Source organism: Delphinapterus leucas, chromosome 11 (genome assembly GCF_059928025.1).
Source record: "Delphinapterus leucas isolate spDelLeu-1000000601 "Yukka" chromosome 11, BTC_Dleu_Yukka2, whole genome shotgun sequence".
Taxonomy (NCBI): domain Eukaryota; kingdom Metazoa; phylum Chordata; class Mammalia; order Artiodactyla; family Monodontidae; genus Delphinapterus; species Delphinapterus leucas.
Window position 1 is genome coordinate 79,974,896 of NC_143139.1, and position 24,691 is coordinate 79,999,586.

General features: G+C 39.8%; 1 protein-coding gene and 1 pseudogene across 10 annotated transcripts in view; both read left to right on the top strand.

Annotated features, from left to right (window-relative positions):
- The first annotated feature begins 104 nt into the window (after window positions 1-104).
- APAF1 (apoptotic peptidase activating factor 1) overlaps window positions 105-24,691 on the top strand; it is a 131,336-nt gene continuing 106,749 nt past the window's right edge. For 5 of the 10 annotated variants that reach the window (XR_016394816.1, XR_016394817.1, XR_016394815.1 and 2 more), the window contains exons 1-7: window positions 165-568; window positions 3,417-3,590; window positions 3,726-3,912; window positions 4,571-4,768; window positions 21,637-21,820; window positions 23,793-23,905; window positions 23,997-24,128. Coding sequence is in view for 6 of the 10 variants with exons in the window: in XM_089920007.1 (XP_089776133.1) it covers window positions 3,453-3,590; window positions 3,726-3,912; window positions 4,571-4,768; window positions 21,637-21,820; window positions 23,793-23,905; window positions 23,997-24,128 (952 nt within the window). In the remaining 4 variants the exon portion in view is untranslated. Of the gene's footprint in view, window positions 569-3,416; window positions 3,591-3,725; window positions 3,913-4,570; window positions 4,769-21,636; window positions 21,821-23,792; window positions 23,906-23,996; window positions 24,129-24,691 lie in introns of all 10 variants that reach the window. The other 5 variants (XM_089920009.1, XM_089920010.1, XM_022599867.3 and 2 more) reach the window with 3 other exon arrangements.
- Window positions 9,977-10,090, top strand: LOC115803698 (U6 spliceosomal RNA; annotated as a pseudogene).

Here is a 24,691-nt window from a genome sequence, read left to right on the forward strand (position 1 = left end):
GGGGTGGCGGGGCGGGGCGGGGCGGGGCAGCGCGCGTCGAGCGCGCCGCCGCCTCGGTCCGCCCTTCGTTGGAGCGCGGCGCGCCCCCGTCGGTGCGGCGGAGGCTTTTTTCTGCGCGCGCAGGCACTAGTCGGATCCGGAGCGCGCGCGGCGACGGACGCCTGGAGGGGCTCCGGGTGTGTTTCTTGGCATGCGTGGGCCGGCGTCGGCCCAGGGGGGCGGGCTGGCGGGTTTTCACTGCTCCACGGTCCTGAGGCGGAGAGGCTGGCTTTATTCCTGGACAGAAGGGGTGAGGGAGCCGGAGGTGAGGCGTCTGGGCTGTCAGCGACCCGCGAGGACTTGAAGTAGACGCGGCGGCGTCCGCAGTGGCTCCGGGCTCCCGCCCGGGTGCAGCTGCAGCGGGAGGGAAGGAACGACAGTCCGAGTGGCGCTCCTTCCTTTGTGTCTGGGTTGGAATACTCATCTCGGCGCCACGGGACTGCGTGGGCCGCCTGCGGGGGTGACGCCTCCTCCGCAGGTCGGAGATTCCCGGGGGTCTTCAGGAGCCCCCCCGGCTGCGGAGGCCCAGGTGAGACACCTGTGAGGCCCCGACCTGCCCCCGGGCTGTGGCCCGAGCCCCGAATTTCCTTTTGGAAGTCCCGTTGCCTCCACTCACCCCTACCTTGATTTTCCGGTCTGTCCCTTCAGGGCTTCTCTTCCCAGTGAAGACCCAGGTGTGAAGGTTTGGGTAACTTTGCGCCTCGCTTTTCTCCCCGAACCCGGTTCTTCGGAGGTTCGGTAGTCGATTTTAGAGACTCAGAATTCTGGGTCAAGGAATTATTATTAATCATTCTGATACTGTACCAGGAAGTGAAATTATCTAAAGAGGAAATGGTCAACTATTACGGTTTTCCTGGATGAAGCTGTTCTTTATATTTCACAAGCCTGGAGAGTACTGACTTTACATGTTGATGTGGTTACGGAAGGTGGGACACTGAGAATTTGTTCAGAATATCTAAATGTGTACAGAGTTAAAAAACGTATAAAACTTAACGTCTTTAGTTTTAATAGGGCTAGGTAAAGTTGGAAATTAGTTTCAGGTGGTCAGAGTGTGTCTCTTGCCTTAGCTATTGGACAAAAGCTAAAAAGTTCATTTTTGTTTTGTTAAATAGTTTTATTACTGAAAAATTAAGGGACGTTTTAATATGATTTTTAAAAAAGTAATTAGTTTATTATTTATTTTTGGTTGCATTGGGTCTTTGTTGCTGTGCGTGGGCGTCTCATTGCGGTGGCTTCTCTTGTGGAACACGGGCTGGGTAGTTGTGGCTCACGGGCTCTAGAGCGCAGGCTCAGTAGTTGCGTCGCATGGGCTTAGTTGCTCCGCGGCATGTGGAATTCCCCCCGGACCAGGGCTCGAACCCGTGTCCCCTGCACTGGCAGGGGGGTTCTTAACTACTGCACCACCAGGGAAGCCCGGGACGTTTTATGTTTAACTTGAGATCATAAAAACACTAACATTTAAAAATGTAGCCTTGATCCTAACCATAACTTGTTCTTTTATCAATCAGTTTCATGCCAGTACTGGGCATTTTGTGAACCTTGACAAGCATAGGCAAATTCTCTACTTACCTGTGTTTGAAAGTGACACATTCGGTGGTACTTTTTATAGTCATTATTGATTACTGATTAATGAAGCTTAATGATTATTGCTCCTCTTCTGTGTGCTCAAAATTACTTGTGCTTATCCCTTGGCGCTTAGTACATCACATTATAATTATCTGTATTTTACTCTCCTACTAGATTGTGAATTCCTTCAGGGGTATGATTTAATCTCTGTAGATTGAGGGCCTGACACACAGGAGGGGCTCAAATGTTTATTGAATGAGTATATAAATAAACACATTTAGACACTCACTGTATTACATTGGATAGATTCTGTTTAAAAACTTGAAAATGTTCTGATCTGGGTTTTATACCTATTGAAAAATTTGCATCATATTTGAAATAAAGTCGGTAGGAACTTAGAGTATTATACTGTGAAGAATATTATTCTTTGTGTCCTCCTAGTCTAAGAAATGACATCAGAGGATATTTTCTGTTGCTTTGTCATAGTTAGCAGCTCAGCTGAAAAATTAGTGGAGTAAGCACATGAGAAATGTGTTTACCAATGAAGACCTACCAGCTGACACTCATCTTGAGTGAGAACTAATACTCAATACCAAGAATGCTCTATTTAGTCTTAATGATGGTAAAGAAATCAAGTAGTTTATAAATATTAGGACTTTAGTATGACCATTGTTTATAAAATCTTAAAGGAAGTTTTAAAATTGTACAAATGATAATGTGTATTGAAAAAATATTAAGGTAGTATAGAAAAGAAGAAAAAAGAATGGGGGAAAATTCCCCCCAAATCTTGCTACTTGGAAGTAACCCAAACATTTTGTTGAACAGACTTCTAAACATCTCTCTATGCATTTATATGAGACCAACACATATTTTGTGCTATACATGGTATCATATTTAAATTTTTTTCAATCAGTGACGTGTCACGAGCACCTTTCCATGTCAGTACGTGGAGATGTCTTATTTTAAATGGCTATATAATATTCCATCTTATGTACATAGTCTTTTTTTTTTTTTTTCCGGTACGTGGGCCTCTCACTGTTGTGGCCTCTCCCGTTGCGGAGCACAGGCTCCTGACGCGCAGGCCCAGTGGCCATGGCTCACGGGCCCAGCCGCTTCGCGGCGTGTGGGATCTTCCCGGACTGGGGCACGAACCCGTGTCCCCTGCATCAGCAGGTGGACTCTCAACCACTGCGCCACCAGGGAAGCCCCATACTCTAATTTTTTTAATCCATACTCCGAATGATGGGCATTTAGGTTGTTCTAATATTTTTATCACACTCTCTATTAACCCTTTTTGTGGATATTTTTGCATACATATATGAGTATCTCTCTGAGGTAAATTCCTAGAAGTGGGATTTCTGGGTTAAAGAGAATGCTTACTTTAAACACATCTTAACTTATATAGCCTTCCAGAAAAGTTGCATCCACTTTGTACTCTCCTCAGGTATCTTAAAAGAATAACCATTACCTCACACCTTTGAAAGCATTAGATTTTGTTTATTTAAAAAAAATCTTTGCATGTCTGGCTGATGAAAGTCCACTGGGGAAAGCCAGGACATAGATGAAGCCCAGGGGAGGACAGAGTGACTGGCGGTGCAGACAGCCTGCTCGTTTTCTTTTTGGCGTCCCCCTTCCGTCCTTTCTGTGGGCGGACACGTAGGAGAGTTTAAATAAACTCTGTTTAAATAAATAGGAAAAAAAAAAACTTTGCAAAAGAAGTCTTATTTTCTTTACATTTTTCATTACCAGTGAGGTTATACATCTTTTCATATCTTTATTGGCTTGACAAATATTTTGATGTTTGCCTGTAGCTCATGGTTGACAGAGAAGGAAAAATTTGAGGGAGGATGGATGCAAAAGCTCGAAATTGTTTGCTTCAACATAGAGAAGCCCTGGAAAGGGACGTCAAAACATCCTACATCATGGATCACATGATTAGTGATGGAGTTTTAACAGTGTCGGAGGAGGAAAAAGTAAAAAATGAGGTAAAGCCCTCTGAGGCAGTCTATGCTTTCTTAAAAATTTTTGGAATTTATTTCAAAACTTGTACTGGTCTCCACTAATTTATGTTGCAAATATATTCTTTGTAGTATACTAAACTACTTTTTTTTTTTTTTTAGCCCACCCAACGGCAACGAGCAGCTATGCTAATTAAAACGATACTTGAAAAAGATAATTATTCCTATATATCATTCTACAATGCTCTGCTACATGAAGGGTATAAAGATCTTGCCTACCTTCTCCATGGTGGCATTCCTGTCCTATCTTCTTCCAATGGCAAAGATTCAGTTGGAATAACTTCATATGGTTTGTATCCATGATACTTTCTATCATAAAGGCTCCGTTGCTGCAGTTTTGTCTATTGTAGATGAAATCTGCTAGAGAGACTGATCAGTTCACTGAATCATGCATGTGAAAAAATTATCGTTTTCCAATTCAAATATTTTTATTTGCATCTATGTTACCTCTCTCATTTCCTTGCCCAGTGAACTATCTACTGCTGAGGTAATAATATACATACCATAATTTTTAGAGATAATATGGCAATTTATAGTCCTTTATTTAAGTTCTTCAGTTTTGTGTTTATCAAGTTCAAGCATAGGAAAGAATAAGAATCTTTAGAAATCTGTGTTCTTGAAGGCAATTCCATATTCTTTCCTTTACACTCTCTTCTCAGTTTTTAGTATGAGAAAAAGATTGGAGAGTCAGGGAGGAATAGGGTGAGTAAGGGCAGATACAGATGGAGATTTTCATTGTCTTTAGTCATCTTGAGAGATATATGTTTGCTTTCGTTCTGGGTGTTCTGAGAAATCAAAGTTGAAGTTAATATGCTAGCCACATTTTCTTATTTCTCTTGGAAATTCTGAGGCTGAGACCTCAGCCTTGCTCTCTTTGGTTTTTATGGTATTACTTGAGTAACCATTTCAGTTCTCTTCATTCATGTTTGTTTTGTTTTGGATTTCAGTAAGGACAGTCCTGTGTGAAGGTGGAGTACCACAGAGGCCCGTTGTTTTTGTTACTAGGAGGAAGCTAGTGAATGCAATTCAGCAGAAGCTCTTCAAACTGAGTGGTGAACCGGGATGGGTCACCATATACGGAATGGCAGGTTGTGGGAAGTCTGTATTAGCTGCAGAAGCTGTTCGAGATCATTCTTTCTTAGAAGGTAAGTTTTGATTACCATTGCTGGCTAAGAAGATATTGTTTAGGCATTGCATTGGTTTCCTGTTGCTGCTGTAATAAATTACCAAAACTTTTGGGGGCTTAAAACAACACAAATTTATTATCTTGAAGTTCTGGAGGTCAGAAGACAAAAATAGCTCTTACTGAGCTAAAATCCAAGTGTCAGCAGTGCTTAGTTCCTTTTGGAGGCTCTAGGGAGAATCCTTTTCCTTGCATTTCCCAGCTTCTAGAGGTGGCCTGCATTCCTTGACTCATGGTCCATTTCCCCATTTTCAAAGCTGGCAGTGCATAGCATCTTCAAATCTTTCTCTCTTCTCTGGTCTTTGCTTCTGTCATCACATCTCCTCCCCTGACTTTCTTGCCTCCCTCTTCCAGGGGCCCTTGTGATTACATGGGGCCCACTGGATAATCAAGGATTATCTCATCTCAAAATCCTTAATTTAATCGCATTTACAAAGTCCCTTTTGCTGTGTTAGGTGATATATTTACAAATTCTGTGGAATATGTTGTGGAGATCATTGGCTGGTGCGGGGGAGCAGGGTGGGGGGGCATTTTTCTGCCTACCGCAGGTGATTGAATTTGAATTTTATTTTCTGCCCTGCCTGTCACAATCAGGCTTGACTAGCCAGGCCAGTAAATTCATGTGTTACCAGATGGCACTTATTATCAATGGAATGAAGCTAGTTCCCTTGTATCTTAATAATTGGGGGAATTGTAGGGTTGACAAAGTATCTTGAAAGGTTGTCCAGCTTGTATCCCTGACTTTCAACAGTACTAGACTTACAGCTTCCTGTCAGTTGAGTGTCTGTTTTGGCACAGAGTGCTGTAGGGAAGGAGATTGTTGGAAAGTCGGTTCCAATAAGGACCATCCCAGTGGGAGATTCTCCCATGTATTTGGCATCTGTATTAAATAAACTATTAATTCCATTTCGGCAATTAATTCTATCAGTTATTTATCTTTAAAAATAAAAATCTTTAGTAACTTGTTTATCTTATGTGTAATCTCAAGAAAAAGAAAAATTGGGAGTTGACTGTAACAACCAATGGGTTTTTGCAGGCAGGCTTTATAGATTCATTTGACATCTGGCAACTGATTTCCCTTGCTTCAGATATTCATGTATTCAATAAACACTTGAGAACCTATTATGGATCTTGGCACTGTTTTGGGGCAAAAGGGATTCAAAAAGAAGCCTGTGCATCTAAGGAATTTACTTACGGTCTGGTAAGGGAGGCAGACATACAAACAAATTACGTCATGTGTGATAAATTGAACAGTAGAAACAAGTATAAGGTACAAAGTTAGAACAAAGGAAGGAAGCTTTCTGTCTGGGGGAAGAAAATGAACAAGACAGGCTTCCTGAAATGACATTTTAGCTGGAGTTTGAAGGAAGAATAGAAAGAAGTTTGCAAGGCCGACTAGGCAAGGATGGGAGAGTAGAGAAGGTGGGAAGGGTATTGGGTAGTTACTGGAGTGGGAAAGGACATATGGTGCAGAAGAGGATTTAGGACATTTGGCAGGTGCACTGTTGACCCTAATGAGTCTGGTAGGTTCTCAGGGTATTCCCTATCAGGAATATTATATAGCTTCCTCAGTCTTTGGTTGCCTCCATCCATTTTCTGGGGAACTTAAAAAGATAGTTCCTGACTTCTAGTGCTTAATAACTTTTTTTTGTTTACAATATATAATCACCAATTAAGATAGTTTATGACGGGCTTCCCTGGTGGCGCAGCGGTTGAGAGTCCGCCTGCCGATGCAGGGGACACGGGTCTGTGACCCGGTCCGAGAAGATCCCACAGGCCGCGTAGCGGCTAGGCCCGTGAGCCATGGCCGCTGAGCCTGTGTGTCTGGAGCCTGTGCTCCACAGCGGGAGAGGCCACAACAGTGAGAGGCCCGCAAAAAAAAAAGAAAAAGAAGATAGTTTATGACAAGATGACAAAATGAATAGAATAAATAGTCAGCACCTGAGAGATTTAGAAAAATGGAGGCTAGGGCACATCTATTGTACACACCTGGTTTTAGTTAATACTTCACAGCCCTTGTTAACAGTATTGATCATACTCTTGTCAGAAGTAGGCCTAATTGCTAAGCCCTGGTTTTTCTCCTTTGTCATTGTTAAGAAGTTTCATGAGCCTCAGAGCCATGCACATTTCAGGGCTAAGGATTTATTTATTTATTCACTTTTTTTCCCCCCTCTTCTGCAAAGTTGATCACCAAGGATATTTCAGGATAAAATTGGCTTAAATTTCTTTAGTGTGAAGAAATGGTCTTCCTTTCAATATAGTGATGAATTTCCTTTAAACTATGTATTTATAATATACCAATTTATAGGGTTAAAATGTGCTCTTTAAATCAGTTCTAATCGCTCTATATTATTGGGGTGAATTTTCAATTTTAGGGGTTAAAATTGACCAACAACTTATGGAATTAACTAGCCAGGAATCATATTGTATAAATTGTGGTCTCGGAATAGATTTTCACCACTTTGTTTTGAGAAAATGCCAGAGATACTAGCAATTGTCCAGTGCATAATGAGCTTAATTCATATTCCTTATAAGCTCTTGTGAGATCTCAAGTACAGAAGATTGAGTAAATCATATTTAGTTTATAGCCCATTATCCTATTAGGTCTGTCTAAGACTTAGCTTCTTGCTGTGTTTATTTCCTTTTAAAAATTTCCCATTCTCATTTCCCTTCTCTAAAGGAAAACACACTCCTCCTATGTGTTTCCTTTACACAACTACAACACTACTTCATTTCTGACACCAGATGTGTGAGTTTTCCACACATCCAGCAATTCTTCAACACGAGCTGGGTGTCCTATGATTTAATTCACTTCTGAAACTATCTACCTGGAGATAGCATCAGATCCCATAGGTTAAGGGTTCAGTCCTACAAGATTGCCCCCTAACCCCTTCATATGCCAATTGCCAGTCCAGGTTGGTTGTTACCTGTGCTTCTGACAACTATACTTATTAGATTACTGGTTTATTATACAAGGATAAAACTCTGGAACAGCCAGATGGAAGAGATGCATGGGGCACGGTATGTGGGAAGGGGTGTAGAGCTTCTGTGCCCAATTTGGGTGTATCACTCTTCCTACATCTCCTTGTGTTCAGCAACCCAGGTGCTCTGTGAATCTCGCCCTTTTGGTTTTTTTATGGAGTCTTCATTCATTATGTAGGTATGATTGATTAAATCATTGGCCGTTTGTGATTGAACTCAATCTCCAGCCACTCACTCCCCTCTCCTCTGGAGGTATGGAGGGTGGGGCTGAAAGTTCCAACTCTAATCAAGGGGTTGGTTCCTCTGGTAACCAGCCCCCATCCTTAGGTTATCTAGGGGCTTTTCAGAAATCACTTTATTAACAGAAACTCAGGTGTGGTTAAAAGGGGCTTGTTACATGAATAATGTAAGACACCATTTCACTTTTATACCCTGGAGCTATTTCAGGAACAAAACTAAATAGTATAACAAAAGATGCCCCTAAGGCTCTTATATGGGAAATTACAAGGATCTTAGAGCTGTGTGCCAGGAAGAGTGATGAAAACCAAATATATATTTAATCACAGAATCACACCTCCCCATAGGTGATCTTTCTAATGTATTTATTGTATATTCTTTGTAAATGTATGTGTAATGTACGTTTTTTTGTAAAATGTTTGTTTATATGTAAATATTTTAAATTTGCATACATGTTAAAGTTAATTATTTTCTTCTGTTTCTTATCTCACTTGACACTATGTTTTTAAGATTTATCCTTGTTGTATGTACATATTATTTGTTACACCTGATTGCTACCCTCCATGGGGTACCTCGAATACATTTTATTGTTCATTCCCTAGTTAATAGATATATAGATTGTCTCCAACTTTTTGCTGCCCAGCAAAGCTTGGTTGAACTTTTACAGAAATGAGAATTTCTTGAGTATATGTAGCTAGGACCAGAATCTCTAAGTTACAGGATATATAAATATCAAATTTGATTGCCCTCCAATCTGTGCATTCCCATCAATAGCATGTGAGGGCTCCTGTATCCTCACTTCTTTAGTGACACTAGGTATCATCCAGCTTTGTAATTTTTGCCAGGCCAGTAGGTGTAAAGTGATATCTTTTAATTTGCATTTCTCTGATAACTTGAGCTTGACCATTTCTTCATAAGCTTTTTAGGCTTTTGGGTTTCCTTGTTTATAAATTTTGTTGATAACATTTGTCGGTTTTTCCATTTTGTTGCTTTTTAGGAGTTTCTTATATATCCTAGATAGTAGGGCTTGTTGCTTTTAGACTTTGTAAATACTTTCTCCTTATATTATCTGTATTAATTTTGTCCTGGATGTCCTTGATAGAAATCTTTATTTCTGATGTAGTCAAATTAATTTTTTTGCCTTCTAATTTGTGTTTCCTGAATTTTCTTAAGTAGTCCTATTATAGTCTTACCATTCATATTTAGCTTTTTTAAAAAATAAATTTATTTATTTTATTTTTGGCTGCGTTGGGTCTTGGTTCCTGCACTCAGGCTTTCTCTAGTTGTGGCGAGCGGGGGCTACTCTTGGTTGCCGTGCGTGGGCTTCTCACTGCAGTGGCTTCTGTTGTTGCAGAGCATGGGCTCTAGGCGTGTGGGCTTCAGTAGTTGGGGCTCGCAGGCTCTAGAGTGCAGGCTCAGTAGTTGTGGTGCACAGACTTAGTTGCTCCGCGGCATGTGGGATCTTCCCCGACCAGGGCTCAAACCTGTGTCCCCTGAATTGGCAGGCAGATTCTTAACCACTGCACCACCAGGGAAGCCCCATATTTAGCTTTTTAATCTATTTGGAGTCTGCTTTTGTATATCCACTAGTTCAAGAGTAGATACTTTCCTAAAGAAAAAAATTTTTTTTTTTTTTTTGGCCGTGCTGCGTGGCCTGCAGGATCTTAGTTCCCTGACCAGGGATTGAACCCGTGCCCCCTGCAGTGGAAGCGTGGAGTCTTAACTATTGGACTGCCTGGGAAGTCCCCCTAAAGATGAGTTTTAATCTCTGGAGTTCATTTCCATTCTAAAATATAGGAATATTAGATTTTTGCTGTTTAATTGTAGTATAAAACCTTTTTTTTTCTTTTGTAAGTGGGTAACCGTATGGGTTACAAACTTCATTAAAACTGTGTTCCTACAGAAATTTTGTTATCTTAGAGCGGTGTTTGGTGTAAATTAATACTATTAAGTGCTTGCTTCGGCAGCACATATATTAAAATTGGAATGATACAGAGAAGATTAGCATGGCCCCTAATCCTTGCGCAAGGATAACATGCAAATTTGTGAAGCGTTCCATATTTTTTTTTCATGCCTGAGGCTTTTTGTTCTTATTTTGATTAACATTTTTGGAAGGATTCTTCAAGAATAAAATAAATCACATACCTACAGCAAAAAAAAAAAATACTATTAAGTTCTTAACTACTTATGCCTATACATTTTTAGGAAACCCACTTTCCTTTTGAAAGTTCAACCCTTTATTTATTTATTTAGGGAAATTATAAAGAGTTGATGTATTTTTAAACCATTCATACAATTTTATTTAAGTGCTGAGTTTTTAAAGTATGAAAGTTTTCTTCAGAGACTGTCTACCTATTTGCTTCCTTCTTTCCCAAGATTTCCTTGATGCTGTTAGATTATTAATTGCTACCTGCATAAACCTCATGTGAAAGTAGGAGGGGTTAATTTTCTCTGAATAAAGGCAATTTTCCTCTGATTAAGTTTCTCTGAATGAAATTATAGGTACAAGCCTCATTCAAGGCTAAATTGCTCCCTCTTGTGCCCATAGTCAAGATGTTTAGATTCTTTCTGAAATGCGAAATTAATGCTTCTGTATTTAACTGTCTTACTGTGATGGTAGGAGATTTGCAGATCAGTTGGTCTTTCGGGCTTTTTGTCTTTCTTTTTAAAGCTAATAGTGTTTTATTTTTCTTGCGTATGTTAATAATGCCCTAATTTAGTTTTAAATTTAGGAGAGAAAGACCTTTGATACTGTAGATAATAGATACTTAAATTTATTTTTATTTATTTTTTGAATTTTTGAATTTTGTTTTATTTATTTTTTTTATACAGCAGGTTCTTATTAGTCATCAGTTTTATACACATCAGTGTATACATGTCAATCCCATTCTCCCAATTCAGCACACCACCATCCCTATCCCCCCACGGCTTTCCCCCCCTTGGTGTCCATATGTTTGTTCTCTACATCTGTGTCTGAACTTCTGCCCTGCAGACTGGTTCATCTGTACCATTTTTCTAGGTTCCACATACATGTGTTAATATACGATATTTGTTTTTCTCTTTCTGACTTACTTCACTCTGTATGACAGTCTCTAGGTCCATCCACGTCTCAACAAATGACTCAACTTTGTTCCTTTTCATGGCTGAGTAATATTCCATTGTATGTATTACCACATCTTCTTTCTCCATTCGTCTGTCGATGGGCATTTAGGTTGCTTCCATGACCTGGCTATTGTAAATAGTGCTGCAATGAACATTGGGGTGCATGTGTCTTTTTCAAATATGGTTTTCTCTGGGTATATGCCCAGTAGTGGGATTGCTGGATCATATTGTAATTCTATTTTTAGTTTTTTAAGGAACCTCCGTACTGTTCTCCATAGTGGCTGTATCAATTTACATTCCCACCAGAAGTGCAAGAGGGTTCCCTTTTCTCCACACCCTCTCCAGCATTTGTTGTTTGTAGATTTTCTGATGATGCCCTTTCTTTTTTTTTTTTTTTTTTTTTTTGCGGTACGCGGGCCTCTCACTGTTGTGGCCTCTCCCGTTGCGGAGCACAGGCTCCGGACGCACAGGTTCAGCAGCCATGGCTCACGGGCCCAGCCGCTCCGCAGTATGTGGGATCTTCCCGGACTGGGGCACGAACCTGTGTCCCCTGCATTGGTAGGCGGACTCTCAACCACTGCACCAACAGGGAAGCCCACCCTTTCTTTTTTTTTTTCTTTTTTTTTTTTGCGGTACATGGGCCTCTCACTGCTGTGGCCTCTCGCGTTGCAGAGCACAGGCTCTGGATGCACAGGCTCAGCAGCCATGGCTCACGGGCCCAGCCGCTCCGCGACAACGTGGGATCCTCCCGGACCGGGGCACGAACCCGTGTCCCCTGTATCAGCAGGCGGACCCTCAACAACTGCACCACCAGGGAAGCCCTGATGATGCCCTTTCTAACTGGTGTGAGGTGATACCTCACTGTAGTTTTGATTTGCATTTCTCTAATAATTAGTGATGTTGAGCAGCTTTTCATGTGCTTCTTGGCAATCTGTATGTCTTCTTTGGAGAAATGTCTATTTAGGTCTTCTGCCTATTTTTGGATTGCGTTTGTTTCTTTAATATTGACCTGCATGAGCTGTTTATATATTTTGGAGATTAATCTTTTGTCCATTGATTCATTTGCAAATATTTTCTCCCATTCTGAGGGTCTTCTCTTCATCTTGTTTATGGTTTCCTTTGCTGTGCAAAAGCTTTGAAGTTTCATTAGGTCCCATTTGTTTATTTTTGTTTTTATTTCCGTTACTCTAGGAGGTGGATCAAAAAAGATCTTGCTGTGATTTATGTCAAAGAGTGTTCTTCCTATGTTTTCCTCTAAGAGTTTTATAGTGTCCGGTCTTATATTTAGATCTCGAATCCATTTTGAGTTTATTTTTGTGTATGGTGTGAAGGAGTATTCTAATTTCATTCTTTTACATGTAGCTGTCCAGTTTTCCCAGCACCACTTATTGAAGAGACTGTCTTTTCTCCTTTGTATATCCCTGCCTCCTTTGTCATAGATTAGTTGACCATAGGTGCATGGGTTTATCTCTGGCCTTTCTATCCTGTTCCATTGATCTATATTTCTGTTCTTGTGCCAGTACCATATTGTCTTGATTACTATAGCTTTGTAGTATAGCCTGAAGTCAGGGAGTCTGATTCCTCCAGCTCTGCTTTTTTCCCTCAAGACTGCTTTGGCTATTTGGGGTCTTTTGTGTCTCCATACAAATTTCAAGAATTTTTGTTTTAGTTCTGTAAAAAATGCCATTGGTAATTTGATAGGGATTGCATTGAATCTGTAGATTGCTTAGGGTAGTATAGTCATTTTCACAATATTGATTCTTCCAATCCAAGAACATGGTATATCTCTCCATCTGTTTGTATCACCTTTAATTTCTTTCATCAGTGTCTTACAGTTTTCTGCATACAGGTCTTTTTTCTCCCTAGGTAGGTTTATTCCTAGGTATTTTATTCTTTTTGTTGCAGTGGTAAATGGGAGTGTTTCCTTAATTTCTCTTTCATATTTTTCATCATTAGTGTATAGGAATGCAAGAGATTTCTGTGCATTAGTTTTGTATCCTGCAACTTTACCAAATTGATTGATTAGCACTAGTAGTTTTCTGGTGGCATTTTTAGGATTCTCTATGTATAGTATCATGTCATTTGCAAACAGTGACTGTTTTACTTCTTCTTTTCCAATTTGTATTCCTTTTATTTCTTTTTCTTCTCTGATTGCCATGGCTAGGACTTCCAAAACTATGTTGCATAATAGTGGTGAGAGTGGATATTCTTGTCTTGTTCCTGATCTTAGAGGAAATGCTTTCAGTTTTTCAAAATTGAGAATGATGTTTGCTGTGGGTTTGTTGTATATGGCCTTTATTATGTTGAGGTAGGTTCCCTCTGTGCCCACTTTCTGGAGAGTTTTTATCATAAATGGGTGTTGAATTTTGTCAAAAGCTTTTTCTGCATCTATTGAGATGATCATATGGTTTTTATTCTTCAGTTTGTTAATACGGTGTATCACATTGATTGATTTGCATATAGTGAAGAATCCTTGCATCCCTGGGATAAATCCCACTTGATCATGGTGTATGATCCTTTTAATGTGTTGCTGGATTCTGTTTGCTAGTATTTTGTTGAGGATTTTTGCATCTATGTTCATCAGTGATATTGGTCTGTAATTTTCTTTTTTTGTAGTATTTTTGTCTGGTTTTGGTATCAGGGTGATGGTGGCCTCATAGAATGAGTTTGGGCGTGTTCCTTCCTCTGCAGTTGTTTGGAAGAGTTTGAGAAGGATGGGTGTTAGCTCTTCTCTAAATGTTTGATAGAATTCACGTGTGAAGCCATCTGGTCCTGGACTTTTGTTTGTTGGAAGATTTTTAACCACAGTTTCAATTTCATTACTTGTGATTTGTTTGTTCATATTTTCTATTTCTCCTGGTTCAGTCTTGGAAAGTTATACCTTTGTAAGGATTTGTCCATTTCTTCCAGGTTGTCCATTTTATTGGTATAGAGTTGCTTGTAGTAGTCTCTTTGGATGCTTTGTATTTCTGTGGTGTCTGTTGTTCTCCTTTTTCATTTCTAATTTTATTGATTTGAGTCCTCTCCTTCTTTTTCTTGATGAGTCTGGCTAATGGTTTATCAATTTTGTTTATCTTCTCAAAGAACCAGCTTTTTTTTTTTTGATCTTTACTATTGTTTTCTTTGTTTCTATTTCATGTATTTCTGCTCTGATCTTTATGATTTCCTTCCTTCTGCTAACTTTAGGTTTTGTTTGTTCTTCTTTCTCTAGCTCCTTTAGGTGTAAAGTTAGATTGTTTATTTGAGATTTTTCTTGTTTCTTGATGTAGGCTTGTATAGGTATAAACTTCCCTCTTAGAACTGCTTTTGCTGCATCCCATAGGTTTTGGATCATCGTGTTTTCACTGTCATTTGTCTCTAGGTATTTTTTGATTTCCTCTTTGATTTCTTCAGTGTTCTGTTGGTTATTTAGTAATGTATTGTTTAGCCTCCATGTGTTTGTGTTTTTTATGTTTTCTTCCCTGTAATTGATTTCTAATCTCATAGTGTTGTGGTCCGAAAAGATGCTTGATAAGATTTCAGTTTTCTTTAACTTACTGAGGCTTGATTTGTGACCCAAGATGTGATCTATCCTGGAGAATGGTCCTTGTGCACTTGAGAAGAAAGTGTAATCTACTGTTTTTGGGTGGAATGTCCTATAAATATCAATTAAATCTATCTGGTCTGTTGTGTCATTGAAAGCTTCTGTTTCCTTATTTATTTTCATTTTGGATGATGTGTCCATTGGTGTAAGTGGGGTGTTAAAGTCCCCCACTATTACTGTGTTACTGTCGATTTCCTCTTTTATAGCTGTTAGCAGTTGCCTTATGTATTGAGGTGCTCCTATGTTGTGTGCATATATATTTATAATTGTTATATTTTCTTCTTGGATTGATTCCTTGATCATTATGTAGTGTCCTTTGTCTCTTGTAATATTCTTTATTTTAAAGTCTATTTTATCTGATATGAGTATTGCTACTCCAGCTTTCTTTTGTTTTCCATCTGCATGGAATATCTTTTTTCACCCCCTCACTTTCAGTCTGTAATGTCCCTAGGTCTGAAGTGGGTCTCTTGTAGATAGCATATATAGGGTTCTTGTTTTTTTTTTTTGCGGTACGCGGGCCTCTCACTGTTGTGGCCTTGCCCATTGCGGAGCACAGGCTCCGGACGTGCAGGCTCAGCAGCCATGGCTCACGGGCCCAGCCGCTCCGCGGCATGTGGGATCTTCCCGGACTGGGGCACGAACCCGTGTCCCCTGCATCGGCAGGCGGACTTTCCACCACTGCGCCACCAGGGAAGCCCTGGTTCTTGTTTTTATATCCATTCAACAAGCCTGTGTCTTTTGGTTGGAGCATTTAATCCATTCACGTTTAAGGTAATTATTGATATGTATGTTCCTATGACCATTTTTTAATTGTTTTCAGTTTGTTTTTGTAGGTCCTTTTCTTCTCTTTTGTTTCCCACTTAGAGAAGCTCCTTTAGCATTTGTTGTAGAGTTGTTTTGGTGGTGCTGAATTCTCTTATCTTTTGTTTGTCTGTAAAGCTTTTGATTTCTCCATTGAATCTGAATGAGATCCTTGCTGGGTAGAGTAATCTTGGTTGTAGGTTCTTCCCTTTCATCACTTTAAGTATACCATGCCACTCCCTTCTGGCTTGTAGAGTTTCTGCTGAGAAATCAGCTGTTAACCTTATGGGAGTTCTCTTGTATGTTATTTGTCATTTTTCCCTTGCTGCTTTCAAGAATTTTTCTTTGTCTTTAATTTTTGCCAATTTGATTGCTGTGTGTCTCGGCGTGTTTCTCCATGGGTTTATCCTGTATGGGACTTGCTGCGCTTCCTGGACTTGGGTGGCTATTTCCTTTCCCACGTTAGGGAAGTTTTTGCCTATCATCTCTTCAAATATTTTCTCTCGTCCTTTCTATCTCTCTTCTCCTTCTGGGACCCCTATAATGCAAATGTTGTTGTGTTTAATGTTGTCCCAGAGGTTTCTTAGGCTGTCTTCATTTCTTTTCATTCTTTTTTCTTATTCTGTTCTTCAGCAGTGAATTCCACCATTTTGTCTTCCAGGTCACTTATCCGTTTTTCTGCCTCAGTTACTTTGCTATTGATTCCTTCTAGTGTATCTTTCATTTCATTTATTGTATTGTTCATCTCTGTTTGTTTGTTCTTTAATTCTTCTAGGTCTTTGTTAAACATTTCTTGCCTCTTCTCGATCTTTGCCTCCATTCTTTTTCTGAGGTCCTGGATCATCTTCACTATCATTATTCTGAATTCTTTTTCTGGAAGGTTGCTTATCTCCACTTCACTTAGTTGTTTTTCTGGGGTTTTATCTTGTTCCTTCATCTGGTACATAGCCCTCTGCCTTTTCATCTTGTGTATCTTTCTGTGAATGTGGTTTTTGTTCCACAGGCTGCAGGATTGTAGTTCTTCTTGCTTCTGCTGTCTGCCCTGTCGTGGATGAGGCTATCTAAGAGTCTTGTGTAAATTTCCTGATGGGAGGGACCTGTGGTGGGTAGAGCTGGCTGTTGCTCTGGTGGGCAGAGTTCAGTAAAACTTTAATCCACTTGTCTGCTGATGGGTGGGGCTGGGTTCCCTCCCTGTTGGTTGTTTGGCCTGAGGCATCCCAACACTGGAGCCTACCTGGGCTTTTTGGTGGGGCTAATGGCAGACTCTGGGAGGGCTCAAGCCAAGGAGTACTTCACAGAACTTCTGCTACCAGTGTCCTTGTCCTCACGGTGAGCCACAGCCACCCCCCCACCTCTGCAGGAGACCCTCCAACACTAGCAGGTAGGTCTGGTTCAGTCTCCCCTGGGGTCACTGCTCCTTCCCCTGGGTCCTGATGTGCACACTACTTTGTGTGTGCCCTCCAAGAGTGGAGTCTCTGTTTCCCCCAGTCCTGTCAAAGACCTGCAATCAAATCCCGCTAGGCTTCAAAGTCTGATTCTCTGGGAATTCCTCCTCCCATTGCTGGACCCCCAGGTTGGGAAGCCTGACGTGGGGCTCAGAATCTTCACTCTAGTGCGTGGACTTCTGTGGGTGGACTTCTGTGGTGTAAGTGTTCTCCAGTCTGTGAGTCACCCACCCACCAGTTACGGCATTTGATTTTACTGTGATTGTGCCCCTCCTACCATCTCACTGTGGCTTCTCCTTTGTCTTTGGATGTGGGGTATCCTTTTGGTGAGTTCCAGTGTCTTCCTGTCGATCATTGTCCAGCAGCTAGTTGTGATTCTGGTGTTCTCACAAGAGGGAGTGAGAGCACATCCTTCTGCTGCACCATCTTGGTTCCTCGCTTGATACTTAAATTTAAATCTGAAAAATTCATTAGCTAGTTGTATCAGGATACTTTCTTTGCCTTGTCTTTAATCCTGGGATGATTTTAGAAAATCTTAAATAGAAAGTGCAAATTAAAAAATAACACTTCAGGAGCAACAGGTATTTTAAAACTGTGTTTTTAACATAACAGTTGTAGTATCTTCATTTAAAAAGAAGTAAAGTTCTTTCCATTTGCCCTTCTGTTCTTTCTCCTAAATTCGTCACCAGTGGTAGTCATGGTTAACAGTTTAGAGTGAGTTTTTCCAAACTTTTTCCCGTGCATTTACAATCATGTATACACAGAGAACATAGCTAAAAGTAACACAGTAAAAGTAAGTGAAGCCTCATGGATTTACTGTTTCATAAGTGTTGACTCAAGCTGAAGCAAGCCTAGAGAATGTCAGGAAGCTTTCAGGAATAGAGTAGGACTTGTTGTTTACCTTCTTCTAAGACGTTGGCACTGGTAATCAAACCATGCTTCACAGCCTTGCCTTACCTCACTTACTGCAGAGTTCTATTTCTTCTGGTCATTTGTGTTTTTAAAAAATATTTATCTATTTATTTTGGCTGTGCTGGGTCTTTGTTGTGGCACGCAGGCTTCTTAGTTGTGGCATGCATGCGGGCTCTAGTTCCCCAACCAGGGATCGAACCCAGGCCCTCTGCATTGGGAGCACGGGGTCTTACCCACTGGACCACAGGGAAGTTCTTGGTCATTTGTTATCTTTTAGATTCTCTTGTAGTTACTACTCAGTTCATTGCCAAATTCTGATCTAGGTCCCCTCCCCTCATTCCCAAGCCTTTGCTATACCTTCTAGACTCCTCTGTGATCAGGAAGCTCCTCTATATCATCAGCCCTTCTTAGAATATTTGCCTCCTTGCCTTACGTGAAACTGGGCAGTTCCTTGAGGATACCACCTTCTCCATAGCCTCCTTCAGTGGTGTGGCAACTTTTTTCCCTTTCTGTTCCACATATTTCAGCACCAGGAAATGGGTGGATGCTGTCCTTGCTCTCTGTTGCCTCGTCCAGGCCATTAATACTTCCTTCTCCAGCTAAATTGTTTTTGTCCTTTGAGGTTCATTTTTCTAATCTTTCCCTGTTATGTTATTGCCCTCTCATTCATTGATGATTGGAGTTCTTAGTTATAAATTTAAGGCCTTCCCCTGTTGGCACTCTTAGTAATTTTGATATCTATGTGGATGTGTCATCCAAAAACTTGGCCTCTCAGTTTCTTGACTTCTTTATCTGCAGTGACCATTTTCTTCACTCCCCTTCAGCCATATAATTCACTGATCACAGGCTGGATCCTGGCCCATGGCATTACCAGAAACAATACCAGTTTTGAAATCTTGATGTTAAACATTCTATACCACTCTTTGCCTACCTCCATCTATTCTATTTTTTGAGTTCACTACAGTTTTCTGACCTGTCAGGGCTTATCCCTTAATTCCCTAATATCCTCACTGTTTATCCCATCAGCCCCCTCTTAGGTTTGGGCCTAGATTTTTATTGCCCATTATTTAATTGCTCCTCAGCGTATATTCTTCACTCTTTAGGTCTCTCCTTATCTTGGGTGAAAGATGATTCCTTCTCTATTGCTAGGAGATGGAATAGGTATTCTTCTTGATCCCCATTGCTTCATCCAGACATTACTTCCTTTCTCCTTGCTGAAGAAATCACCCAACTGAGTTCCAATTTAAATTCGTGATCATAAACCTTGGCAATTTTACTAGGTTCATTTAGTGGATGTGTAACCATTGCATTGGGGTTTGTAGGGTGTAATCAGAAAACAACTTTAGGGCTTCCCTGGTGGCGCAGTGGTTGAGAGTCCGCCTGCCGATGTAGGGGACATGGGTTCGTGCCCCGGTTCGGGAAGATCCCACATGCCGTGGAGCGGCTGGGCCTGTGAGCCATGGCCGCTGAGCCTGCACGTCCAGAGCCTGTGCTCCGCAACGGGAGAGGCCACAACAGTGAGAGGCCCGTGTACCGCAAAAAAAAAAAAAAGAAAACAACTTTACTCTTTTCCTTCGTTGCCTGTTCTAAACTCTTCTCTGGGCCTGATTCTTTCCCTGGCCTTGTACAGGTTCAGAGTATCCAGGTCATTTCACTAATTAAAACGTCAGGTCCTGGGAATTCCCTGGGGGTCCAGTGGTTAAGACTTGGGCTTTCACTGCTGTGGACCCGAATTCGATCCCTGGTCGGGGAGCTAAGATACCACAAGCTGTGTGGTGTGGCCAAAGGAAAAAAAAAAGTCAAGTTCTATTTAATACGCTAAATTTCACTTATATATAATGTTCTCCTCTTCTTCAGTTGGGCCTGCCTTAGGCTTTGGAAGCCTGCAGTGGAAGAAGAGATTAAGATGGACATTGCAGGTTGTTTCCAGTTTTTTCCTGTTGTAGACAGTGCTGTGGTAAATATCCTGTGGAGGCAGAATAGTTTAGAAGTAGAGCATTGACACTGGATGTTTGAATCCCAGCTCTGGGATTCAACCTCTCTGTACCTCAGTTTCCTCATCTGTAATATGGGGATGATAATGGTATCTGCTTGATAGTTTACTCTGAGGATTAAATGTAGATTAATATGTAGAACTCTTAGGAAAGTGTTCAATAAATGTCTGTCATAAAAAGATCTTTGTGCATATATACAAATATTTCTTTTAGATGATTACATTTTTAAAATAGTGATTTCTTTTTGTACTTAATTATTTGTGAATGTCAGTAAATAAGTTGCCCTTTGGTGTAATAAAACTCATTTATCTTTGTATCTATTTTTTGCTTTTTCTTATACATTTATGATCATATAATATAAATCTTTATGGTTAATGCCACTGGTCTGATCTAATGCTGCTGTTCCCCATATTTTATTTATTTATTTTTAAATTTTTATTCATTAATTTTTTTGGCTGCATTGGGTCTTCGTTGCTGCGCGTGGGCTCTTTGGTTGTGGCAAGCGGGGGCTACTCTTCATTGGGGTGCGCAGGCTTTTTGTTGCAGTGGCTTCTCTTGTTGCAGAGCATGGGCTCTAGGTGCGTGGGCTTCAGTAGTTGTGGCACACGGGCCTCAGTAGTTGTGGCGTGCAGGCTCAGTAGTTGTGGTGCATGGGCTTAGTTGCTCTGTGGCATATGGGATCTTCCTGGACCAGGGCTTGAACCCCTGTCCCGTACATTGGCAGGTGGATTCTTGACCACTGCACCACCAGGGAAGTCCCTCCCCATATTTTATACATAGGGACCCCTCTTACTTTTTTTATATCTATATAGAGCTGATTACGTACAGTCTATGAAAGCTTAAGATTTTTGGTTCCAATAATATGTATGTAAAAATATGTATTTTAAGATATGCTATATGCTGTGGCTTGATTAACAGAAATGATGATGAAAGTTGACAGTAACAGTAAAAATAATGTCTGTTGTTATATAATGCTTACTAGTTCAAAGCTTAATATTTGTAAGGTGCTCTCAGATCCATATCACTAATAATCCTGTCTGTTATAACCCTTTACATTTAGCATAGCAAAACCACATATTTTATATTATTAATTTCTCCCAGTAACTCTGAAATAGGTGGGGGTAAACAGTCTTATTCTGGTATAATAAATGAGACAGGTTATTTGCTAAAGATATAATAGCTAGTAAGCAGTAGAGCCAGACTTGAACCTAACTTCTTACTTTTAAGTCAGTGTATGGGAACCATAATGAGTGACTTATGTGTTCCTGGACATGAGTGGTTCTCAGAGGTGATTTAGCCCCTCAGGGGACATGTGACAGAGTTTAGAGACATTTTTGGTCGTCGTAACTGGGGAGGGAAAATGCTACTAGCATCTAGTGGATAGAGGCCAGGGAGGCTGTTAAATATCCTATAATGCACAGGACAGTCCCTCACAACAAAGAATTATCTGGCCCCAAATGTGCAGAGTGCTTACGTTGAGAAACTGTTGTACAGTGACCATTGATGACATAAGATAAAGATTGTGAAATTTTGTTTGGTAAGATTTTACTGATAAGCAGCAGGTTAACTCCATAATTCAGTTTCTTCACATCTGCAACTTTTCTTAGATTTGGGCTATAAAGCTCAATAATAACCCTACAAGCAACATATATACTCTGAATCAAGAGAAGTTTGAAGATGTGATGAGATTGAAGATTGGAACAAATCTTTCCTCCTCTTTCAAAGGAGGGCAGCTGTTCAAAGGCCTTAAATTTATTATTCTTTTCCTCACCAGTTTGTTTCCCAGGGGGTGTGCATTGGGTTTCAGTTGGGAAACAAGACAAATCTGGGCTTCTGATGAAACTGCAGAATCTTTGCACACGGCTGGATCAGGATGAGAATTTCTCCCAGAGGCTTCCACTTAATATTGAAGAGGCTAAAGACCGTCTCCGCATTCTGATGCTGCGCAAACATCCAAGGTACAGATGGTTATACTTACTTGGTGTATGAAGTCCCAGTGAGACTTAACTACTGACATCTTGAGAACATCATAGCCTTTTCTTGCTGTTGGGTAGAGGGTCTAAGAAAGAACCATTGCTTTCCTGCTCTTCCTCTCTCTTGTATTAAAAAAAAGTGTCTGCCACTGACCTTTGCATCGTACCTGCCAATTCTCTCTTGTGTGCCATTGTAGGCTCTCAAGAAATATTTCTTAAGTAGGTGAGTTGGTGAATGGTCTTTGTTAAAAGATGCAGACTTTTTACCTTGAATACATTATTTCTAATCGATTAACACAGAACAAGAGACAGAATAAATGCAGGCAACTTGTAAAAGACTGAGTCAGGAAGGATTATTTATTTAAAGGGACCCTTCTGCTGTGTTCTCTTACTTTTTGGGTATACATGTAACTCTTCTACTTCCAAGTACTTTAAGAGTTTGTTTTGTTTATTTCAATAATTAATTAATTTATTAAATAAATGCCATTATAATTATGTGCCAGGCACTGTTTTCAGCTATATCACAGTTTTCATTAGCCAAAGGGAGGCAGCAACTTAGTTGCTATCTTTGTTAAGAGTTAAGGGATTTAGTCAACAATTTGATTTCTGCCACATAGCAGCTATTTTACTTGTTCATTTAACCAACATTGAGTGTCGTGCCAGGTTCTGGGTCAAGTGCTACAAGTACAAAGATTAATAAAGCATTCCTTGTGAGTATAATAGTAAATTGGGTGAGAATTAGGTAATGGCTCTGAATTTTTTTTATTGCCCCCATGCACCTGATGATGCTGTATACTTTCATGTGTAGTAGTGGCTGAATATGGTAGTGCTTCCCCAAATTGGTAAGGGGATTCATATCAGAATATTGGGTGAGAGGAATAATTTTGGGAAAAAGCCTCCTAGTGATTACGATGGATACTCATTACGGAGGGCAAGCTCCCTTCTCTCTGGCTTCTTTCTCTTCCAGATCCCTCTGTTATCTCCCCCTCCCCTTGATAGTCACTAGTATCCATTTTCCTGGAGAAATGGGATTGAGACCACTAACCACTTCCTCTTTTCTTGATCAGTAACTTCTCCTTAGTTCTACTTTCTTTGCAAAAACAAAAATGATTCCTGTTTAGGAAAATATTGTAACCACTCTCAGGTGTATCAGATCATGGCATATAAAGTCATTTTGTTTCTCTCTCAGCATCATTTTGGTTTATGTTTTTGTAATTTTCCAGCCTGTGTATATTCCTAGAGTCTTTTTTTGTAGTGTACAGAAGTAGTGTGCCATTCAGATAATAACGCTAGTGTATAATTATGCTGTCAGGTTTTAGTTGTATTATTTTCTCCATTTGTTCTGACGAGTTTAAAAAAGTTTTTTGGAGGGACTGATTAGGAATTAGCACACAGATTCTTTGTCATTATGTGTAAACAAATTGATTTCTTGGATGGAAAAAAAGCCCACTAGTGTACCAAGTGAAAAGTAATATTATTTGCTGGTGCATTCGATTAGGTTGGGACATATGAAATTGCTAGTTTTGTAGGTAAAATGGTCAAATATTGTCATTGTTCTGTGATGCTTTCTAATGCTAACCTAAGCCCAGTTCTTGCTTGGTTTGGGTACTTAAAGACTGAATTGGAAAAATCTCATTACTTGGATAGTTCTTTTTTAGGCACTAGGAGGCTTATTTCTAATACTTATAATAAAGTATACACAGTTCTCTTTTTATAAGTCCTTTAACTTTAATATGCAGTAATTTGGGGTGGAAGGAAGGGAAAGTCTCTAATTTTCTTTTCCTTATTGGTATATTGTGAAAGGGATACCAAAGAAAAGAGAAAGAACCATGAAATAGACATCTATTTTTTAAAAAATTTTGTAAATTTTAAGAAAACACTGGTGGCATTCTCTTTTTTTTAAAGGAAGTTTAAAATAAATGTCATTAGTGACTCAATACAGTTTTTTCTTATTAAGGTCTCTGTTGATTTTGGATGATGTTTGGGATCCTTGGGTGTTAAAAGCTTTTGACAATCAGTGTCAGATTCTTCTTACAACCAGAGACAAGAGTGTTACAGATTCAGTAATGGGTAAGGATTATTAATTTGCTTTTTATAATAATTCAGTTACATTTAACTATGTGGCATACCAAATTGCTTACTATGTCTTGTGATTTCACAGGTCCTAAATATGTAGTCCCTGTGGAGAGTGGTTTAGGAAAAGAAAAAGGACTTGAAATTTTATCCCTTTTTGTTAATATGAAGAAAGCAGATTTGCCAGAACAAGCTCACAGTATTATAAAAGAATGTAAAGGTATAGTTATTTATTTTGTGTATGAGGGGGTTATAGAGATACTAATTTACCCTTTTGTAAGTTAAGCTAATGAACATAACAATTTAACACATGAACATCCAAAAACTTTACTAGAATATTTAGTATTTTAGGTTCTTCTCTGATACCCTATATGGATAGTGATATTTTGGTATTCATCCTTTAGTTAAAATAATATTTAACAAACACCCACAATATGTTATGAAAGGGGTAAGATGAAGACATGACCTCTGTTGTCAAAGAATAAAAAATGTAATGAGAGTCACAGTTTAAAATTTTTTTGGTTGGGATTTTATTTTTTTATTTTTTATTTTTTGGCTGTGCTGCGTGGCTTTTGGGATCTTAGTTCCCTGACCAGGGATTGAATTAGGGCCACCACAATGAAAGCATGGAGTCCTAACCACTGGACTGCCAGGGAATTCCCTGGTTGGGATTTTATAAAAATAATGTTCTAATTTGATAAGTAAAAACTGGTGCTGTCTTCTTAATTTGCATTTTTGAATAGTGAAGTTAAACTTTTTTATTGAATATTGCATTTTAAGAAA